The 8,197-nt window shown below is 35.9% G+C and overlaps 1 protein-coding gene across 1 annotated transcript; it reads left to right on the forward strand.

Moving 5' to 3' along the window:
- Positions 1 to 129: 129 nt before the first annotated feature.
- LOC584360 (guanine nucleotide-binding protein subunit beta-like protein 1) lies at positions 130 to 6,996 on the forward strand. The gene is made up of 9 exons (XM_011672896.2): positions 130 to 286; positions 745 to 868; positions 1,300 to 1,422; positions 2,206 to 2,324; positions 2,745 to 2,858; positions 3,779 to 3,907; positions 4,410 to 4,498; positions 5,194 to 5,300; positions 6,038 to 6,996. Exons 2-9 carry the CDS (start codon positions 753 to 755, stop codon positions 6,213 to 6,215), a joined length of 975 nt encoding a protein of 324 aa, XP_011671198.2. The 5' UTR covers positions 130 to 286; positions 745 to 752; the 3' UTR covers positions 6,216 to 6,996.
- Positions 6,997 to 8,197: the final 1,201 nt, after the last annotated feature.

Raw genomic sequence — 8,197 nt, forward strand, 5'->3', positions numbered from 1 at the left:
TGTAATTTAGTGTCTTGTAATGAGTTGTGGTAAAATTGAATTAGCCTGTCAACCGGTTTAAAATAAAATAAAAAAACTAAAAATTGTACCCTTACAATGCGAATGTTAATGCACTGTAATGTTCTTGACACGAGGTGGCGTACGTGAAATCCATGTAAGATGTCTGCTCTTCACGATTTACCTTTGAAATGTAGAGACACTGCGGATTGACGTGCGATTTACATGAGATAAATAACTTTATATGCATACGCTAAGATATAAGGCACTGGAAACAGTCAGATTTAAGGTAACATTTTTCGTTTTTGTAGAAACTGAACGTTATCTAAATATTGGTCTCTCTATTGTTGTCCCATGTGTTAACTTTTGTGTTAGTTGAAAAGAGATGAATCAATGATAGACCATTGAGTGACCAGTGACCACTATGGCTATGTCTTGCTGGTGTGGCCTGTGGTATATTGTGACTTTTGGCCTATGAGTGCCACATGCATACCATTAATTACACTGAGTATGGACAGTGCCATGGTGTTATAAATATAATACACATCTGAATTGGCTTTTCATGGATTTAGTTTCAAGTTTGTGGTTAAAAATGTAGAAAAAAAAGAAGAGCTAGTTGCTCATGTGATAGGAAGAAAACTTTATTAGACCTACTATTACTTTTAGTTTGGAGAATCATTTTCTTGTCCATTCTCTACTAGACTATTTTTACATAAACTGATAACCACCAACTACATTCTTTTTTAGGTGAGCTAATGGCCAGACAATCACCTGACCCCATCTTTGTTCTGAGAGGATCGAACCATCCAGTCAGCTGTGTCAAGTTTGCTCAGGACCCATCCACACACAGAGAACACTTCCTTCTCTCAGGGTAAGCAAAGGAAGTGTGGTCCAATGGATAAGTCACTAGACAGTAGATCCCAAGGTACAGGGTTCAAGTCCCTGTACCTTGTGATCCTTTAGTAAGCATCGATCTACATGTGCATCACCCGGGTATATTCCTTAAAATGAAGTATTATGCTCTTTGGAAACCACAGTGACTTTATATCATGATATGGTATACAGAATACAAGAATGAAATATTAGTATTACATTTTTAAGCTGTGAATTCAGAGTCCTTCCTCTCATTACTTCATTCAAGCCCTGAGCAAAGTTTCCCTCTAAAATCAAGTATTATGAAATTAATAACTTCAGTATCAACATTTCTGACACAGACAGTATCTCTTTGTGACTTGTATACAGTAGGCCTGTAGCCTTATACTTGACCCCATGTTTCTCTTTTTTATAACCTTGCATATGCAGTTGCACTAATGGTCAAGTGAAGATATGGGACCTGTCCACCAGGAGATTTACTTTATCACTAGATGGTCATCATGGACAGGGTATCTTGACCGTTGAAGGACTGACCGATGGTCAAATCATCAGGTCTGATATTCAAGTTTGTTTTGTTGTACAGAGTACAAGCTCTTAACGATATGCCACATTGTCTTCCAGAAAGAACAATTTCAACACTTATCCAAATATGGGAGCTCCCATGGATTGAGATGTTCAATTTAATTGAACTCTATTTACATCAAGAACTTCTCTCATGAAGTTATTTGTATGACTCATTTCTGTAAAGTTTTTGTAGTACTGTAAAGCCTCATTCAGATACGATACGACACAGAATACTGCAGTGGTTTATTTATACAATGATGCAAGTGTAATACTCTTCAAATTATGTATATATATATATATATATATGACACACACAGAACTCACAAATACGTATAAGACCCTTGTTGCACTCAGTTGCCATTCTTTTCCATTTAAAAAAAATTGCTGTGGTTTGCAGCTTCATATCTGAAAGAGCCATAAGGGTTAATCATAGATAAAATGCCATGTCAGTGAAAAAAATGTTTTATTTAGTTGCATATATTTTACTGCTACTATTATGTATAACTAAATTAATCATTCCAGCATCTATTTTTATATGGTGTGACTATAGAAAAAGAAATTCACTAAAATATGTATATATGTATTTAGCAGTGGAGATTGGTTAAAGATATTCCTATAGCATCTTGTTATAACATCAAAGAGTTTCAGATGAATTCAATATTTGTTACCAACACTTTGTAATACCTTTAATTGGATGATTTAGCTATTTAAGAGTGCATTGACAAATATTTAACCTCATCATTGCTTTGCTCCTACGTATTATCATTGTAGTCATGGACGTGATGGCTGTGTTCACATATGGGAGGTAGCAGATGGGAGATATGACATCAAGACCTCATTCACATCAGCTACTACCAACTTCTGCCCATGTGTTATGTGGCATCAGCATGGTATGAACTAGCTAATACTCTTCTACACAGTTAAAAGATTACAAAACATTTGTTATGATGCTTTGTAGTAGTATACCGGTAAGAAGAAGAGTAACGATGATGATGATGATGATGATGAGGTTGATGCACAATAGTGGGTTCTTATAAAGCACTCGTGTCTATCATACTTGATTCTCCTGGTGCTCCAATATTAATACCCCAGCTTTAGCATGACTGCTATTATTGCATACCGATACTAGAATCTCAAGGAATTATTTCCTGCCAGGTATATGGTTTAGTGTGGTTAAATGTAGACTTGCCATGGATGTTTAATAGTGAGATATGGCAGGGACTTGTATCCCATACACTACATCACAACTCCAAGACTTTGAATTAACACAGATACTGTAAATTCTCTTCTTTTATTTCCCTTGTCAACAGGTGCAGGCTTCCTTGCTGTGTCTGGAGGTCAAATGTCGGAGGTCAGGGTAATTTCTCTGAAGGATCATCAGGTCATAGCTAAACTGCTGCCACCGGATGGCCATAAATCTCTAGGTAGGTAAAGACTTCATTCAATTCATTCTTCATGATCAGCAACCAGGAAAATGGAAACTTTTGTGGAATCTAGAATTTCCTTAAAGGCATCATTTAACAATGTTTAAGCTGAGATGCATGGCCCTACGTGTTATCAGTGTCTGTGGTATGGTGTAATATTGACGCCCTAAAAATATTGCGCTTCAAAATTATCTAGAAGTGCCTCAAAAAAATTAAAAATCTTTGAGTGACCGGTTTGACCATACCGATACTCGATTTCCCCAATAGACTGTAGTGTTACAAAAACCGTCAGGAAAACGCAAAATTTGATTTAGATTTCCAATCACAAATATCTTGATAAAAGTTATGGGGTTCCTGACTCACCTATAATTATCATTGCAGCATGAGCTAAATCCAGGATTTTGTTTCAGAATCTGAGACAAAATTACACAATCCCTTTAAAACTTTCTACTCATTTATCTTTTGTTTTACTTGATTTAAGATATCTACAGCCATAGTTTTTTTTTATCCTACTCTTCATCTTTAATGCATCTTAATTGATTTTAAATGTAAATTTGGAACAACTAAACGTCAAGCTTTTAGGTTCAGTTACAAACCAAATGGGAGGGTTTCACAGAGCTCCCACTTTGTGATTGATTGACTACAACTCTAAACCTTGACTTTTGGAATTTTTTTTGATTTTTTCCTAAAAAATTCACTGATCTGTTTCTCACTTCTCTACTTCATCAACAAAACCATCATCTTATGCTTTCATGTGCAATGTTATGATTGTTACGTTTTAATTACAATCTCTAGTGATTTGTATCCGATGTGAATCTTCGATCATCATCTACAACATATGTTGAATTGAATTTGAATTGAATCTTGTTTCAGGGTTGACTTTTCCTTTAATGTCTCCAACTATATTTTGTTTCACACAGGTATGCCGATGTGCATGAAGTTCATGGATGAGAAGCAACTCTTGATTGGTTATGAAGATGGAACTGTAGCGCTCTGGGATGTGTCTTCTTGCTGTATAATGAGTGAGAGCAAAGTTCATCAAGAACCAGGTCGGTAGGCCATTTTCCTCTCTTCTTTTGTCTTTAATCTCACTTTGAAAATAACTTAATATTGTCATTTCAAAATTGAAAAAGATGCTAAGTCAGTGACTAATCATAAAGTTTAGGGACTTTCCACATAATTGTTTGTGCACACCATATAGCTACACAGGGTCAGCTGATCATGTGTTTACTATGTGCAATACCAGTAACTCTAGGCACTGTACATGGGGAATACATTACTACAGAACGTCCTTCATTGAATGGATAAATGAAATGCAGAATCGATGTAGACCAAACAAAATTCTTTCAAAGTGTCAACATCAAAGTTTCAAGACCACTATAAATGATTCTCTTCTAACTTGTTCAAATTAGTATGTATGATGTTCTAAAATGTGTTTATGAAATCGATGACATGGGAGGGGTTAACCACATTGGTCTTTCTGTGTATGTTTTGAACCTGCTTAATTAAATATAGGTAGCACATGTTTTTATCATTGTTTTTTTTTCTCAGTGATGTGTCTGGAGTACTGTTCAGCGTCTAATAGAGGTATTTCAGGCTCCTCCACAGATCGGCTTGTTTCATGGTGCATCACACCCGAGGTAATTAAATTTGAACTTGAAGTTATACTTAACATCTCCACTTTCAAGGGAATAGCATAAAATTACTGTGAAAAAGGCATAGCCATAGCCGATTGATACTTGAGTAATTAGGCAAGTCAAATGTGTTTGGTCATTTAATTGCCCGCACGTTATCAAGTGATGAGGAATTATGAATGCAAATTGACCTAAAGGTATGTAGTTTCACTCTTTTCACTCTTTATTTTGTCAGATCCAAGCTCTAGTAAGGCTTAATGATCAATAATATCAATACTATTGCCTATTAAACTGTAGATATGGTCATTAATATATGGGACATATACTTTAGACCTGCCCAATTATTTAGCTGTATTTGTTGTGTGTGTCATGTGTGATACATTGCTATACTGTGGATCAAACGATTCAAAGTCCAAGGTGTGGCACTAGTCCTTTAGCAAAACAAAGGATATTCTCCTACTGTAGCAAGCATGGGAGACTTCAGAAAAAAGGGATACCAGAGGTATATTCTCTGTAACAAGGGTAGCATAAATGTTGGTGCATACTTGTTTACATGCAACATTGCTTCGGTCCTCTCTAAATGCCCCTGGCATGCCACCAGGCAATAGTTCTCTCAATTTGGGGCATGGGTGAATAGTGTCCTGTCAAGCAATCTGGTAATGACCGAGTCTTATGACCGAGTTTTGTGTTTTCTTATCAAGGGCAATATATCCTCGTATAAAGAGATGGCCCTTACAAACCCAGGAGTGGCAGCGCTGACATTACGCGCTGACAGCAAGATCTTAGCATCAGGCGGATGGGATTCAAGGTAGGACTTCCCTTTGGATTGCCACATTGGTTGGAGTATACTATGCATACAAACAATATGTGTGAAAAATGTTAGCGGTGGCTGTCCAATGTTATTGTTCCATTGGTCAACTAAAGCGGGTAAAGTGTTAAATGTTGTTTGATGCACCTTAAACTTAAAAAAAACTGATAACCTGCACTGGCAAATACAGATTGCAGAGAACGCAATGGGCCTTTGTTTGTTTCTTCTAAATTTCACTCCCAATTGCCATTCATGTAAAAGAAAAGTGGTTTTTATTGTGCAATGTTGTGTTGTAAGGGAGTTTACTGCATCATGTCAGAGCAAGCTTTGTAGCCTTGGAAAGGGTACCTCTGGTTTTATGAAATGGAAATAATCAACAGACATATTTATTCTTAATTCTTCACATTCTGCGATGATCATATCTTTCCCACTTTTACTTACCAATCTCCTCTTGTTCTCTCTCTCTCTCTCTCTCCTTTTTGTTGTTCATACAATTGCCACTTATTGAATATTAGGCTTTATTTAAGTGGACATTTTCTGACAGTGTTCAACTGAAAAATGAACATCAGTAGATCGATTGTTAGTATTACCTTCGATCATATAATTAATATATCACATCAGAAACTGCTTGCCAAGTTCAGAGCAGATAGGTTCATTCGTGGGCTTGCTCTATCCAACTTCCTTTCTATTATATTTCTTCTAAGTACATGTATTCTTTCTTCCTTTTCTGTTTCTAGAATTCGTGTGTGGAGCTGGAAGAAGCTCAAGCCACTGGCAGTTCTGACCTACCACACTGAAACGGTCAACTCGCTTGATTTCTCTCCATGGATAGAGGGCAAAGGTCATTTGATGGCTGCAGGAAGCAAGGACACTCATATCAGTGTTTGGTCACTTTACAATGACCCAAAGACTTGAAAATGTAACAACCAGGGATGGAACACTCATGACCTTATTTTATAAGAGGTGCTGTGATCCAGTGGATAAGTCACTCGACTGTGAGTTACGAGGAAAAGGATTTGAATATCCGCAACATCACTGAAGTCCTTTGACAAGACATTAGTCGACCTTTGCCACACTCGACCCAGATGAGGGAAATGATAACAGTGGAAACGTGTTATAACAAGGTCCTTGGAACCAAGGAACAAGGAAATTCCCTCGTTATATCAGGAATCTTGTGTTATCAGGGTACACTGAGGTTCCACTGTACCAGATATATTTCCTTGATATGTATTTCCAAGCCTCTTTGGACATGGTGATCATCTGGTGTATACCCTACAAGAACAAAACATATTTTACTTCTTCTCATGATGGAGAAAAAAATATTTACTCCTTATTCCGTTGCTAACCCGCCAGTTTTAATAGGAGCACACTAGTATTCGATGATGCTCATTAACTTGAGATGCCACAACATTTTTTAACAGATGTATAAAATTATGTAGACAATTAAAAAAACAAATGAAACAAGTCGTTGTGCATAAGGCTGTCGTTATTCTATTCTACTTTCCATTTGTGTATTTTGTTTTGTATAGCACCTTGAGTAAGTTACTAGATAAGTGTACTAGATAAGTGTACTAGATAAGTGTGCTTTATAAGTTATTATTATTATTATTATTAACTATGAAAGAAGTATGGAAGGCCTATTATAAGCCTACAATATGCTAACAAAATAACATACACAAAAGCATGATGCAACACTGAAAGTTATCTCCAAAAGGTGCATTTATTTTCACACCAAATAGATTTACAAGAAATACTTTAGAGGAAAATCCAACCTTGATAGCAAACTATTATAGAAGAAAGCAGAACAACCGGAGAAGTAGACTGGTGAAAGTTTGAATGCCAAACAAATAATGAAGATTTATGAACTTTTGAAAGTTGTTAATCACAGTAGGTAATCAAATTGGCCGGCTCGGTGATGTAGTGGTGGACAACTTTCCTATTTGTCCTAACACACAGAATGACTAAAATTCAAATTTAACTCGGGAGCGTCTTTTATCTTTACAAGACCATTAATAATTTGCTATCTATAATAGATTTTGATTAGTGCGCCAAGGGAGAAGGCACTTCGCATAAAATACAGATAGTATTGATATTCTTGTACACTACAAAGAGGAGAGTTGTCCTTGTGTACATCATAATTCACTGAGAAAATTGCCAATCGAGATTCACAATCATTTAGTGATGTCATATTTCAAATACTCATAATTCACTTATTATTGGTCAGATTTATTTCACACCTTCACCATTCCGTTGATATTATTTTTCTGCTTTCATCCAAATGAACTTATTAGAAGGGTTGGATTGCCCTTTAAGAATGAAAACATTTGTCTCAATCTGAAATTGCACTTCAGCAAGAAATGATTTATGACACGTCATTTGGTGAGAGCTTAAAGGGCACAAATCATATTTTGATACAAAGTGTTAAAGCCCTTCTTGCTCTTAGCAGATGATGTATTCAGAGTAAGAAAGTAATAACTGTAATAGCAAAACTTTTATGAATATTCACGAAAGATCAATGTGAATGAAAGATACCATTGAATGTGACCATAGAACATACTGAATTTTTCTGCTCTACAAGTAACTGTGTTATGCAAAAGGAGAAACATGAATACAAGAAAACAGATTTTTGCATCATATCTAACTTAATTAAACATAACCAAATACAGATGCAATTCTTGATTTAGAAAAGAGTGACATGTAAAAGGAATAATACATGTGGAAACATAACTGTACTTAAGACACTCATAAGTCAAAAATTCTAGCCCAAATCTTCCTCATAAAACACTGACAAACATATTTAGACACAACAAATATTTGCTTATGCCCGTCTCTCTCAATGATAACGCATATATGCGATGAATATGTTTTCATCGGACATAACTCTAGTGTACATGTAC

Source organism: Strongylocentrotus purpuratus, unplaced genomic scaffold (genome assembly GCF_000002235.5).
Source record: "Strongylocentrotus purpuratus isolate Spur 01 unplaced genomic scaffold, Spur_5.0 spur5_scaffold_2, whole genome shotgun sequence".
NCBI classification, from domain to species: Eukaryota; Metazoa; Echinodermata; class Echinoidea; order Camarodonta; family Strongylocentrotidae; genus Strongylocentrotus; species Strongylocentrotus purpuratus.

Excerpts from the sequence above, each read along its gene's own strand:
- LOC584360 (XM_011672896.2), top strand. The coding sequence starts at position 753 with ATGGCCAGACAATCACCTGACCCCATCTTTGTTCTGAGAGGATCGAAC. Across the intron at positions 3,908-4,409 it reads CAAAGTTCATCAAGAACCAG|TGATGTGTCTGGAGTACTGT; the intron begins GTCGGTAGGCCA and ends TTTTTTTCTCAG. Across the intron at positions 4,499-5,193 it reads CATGGTGCATCACACCCGAG|GGCAATATATCCTCGTATAA; the intron begins GTAATTAAATTT and ends TTTCTTATCAAG.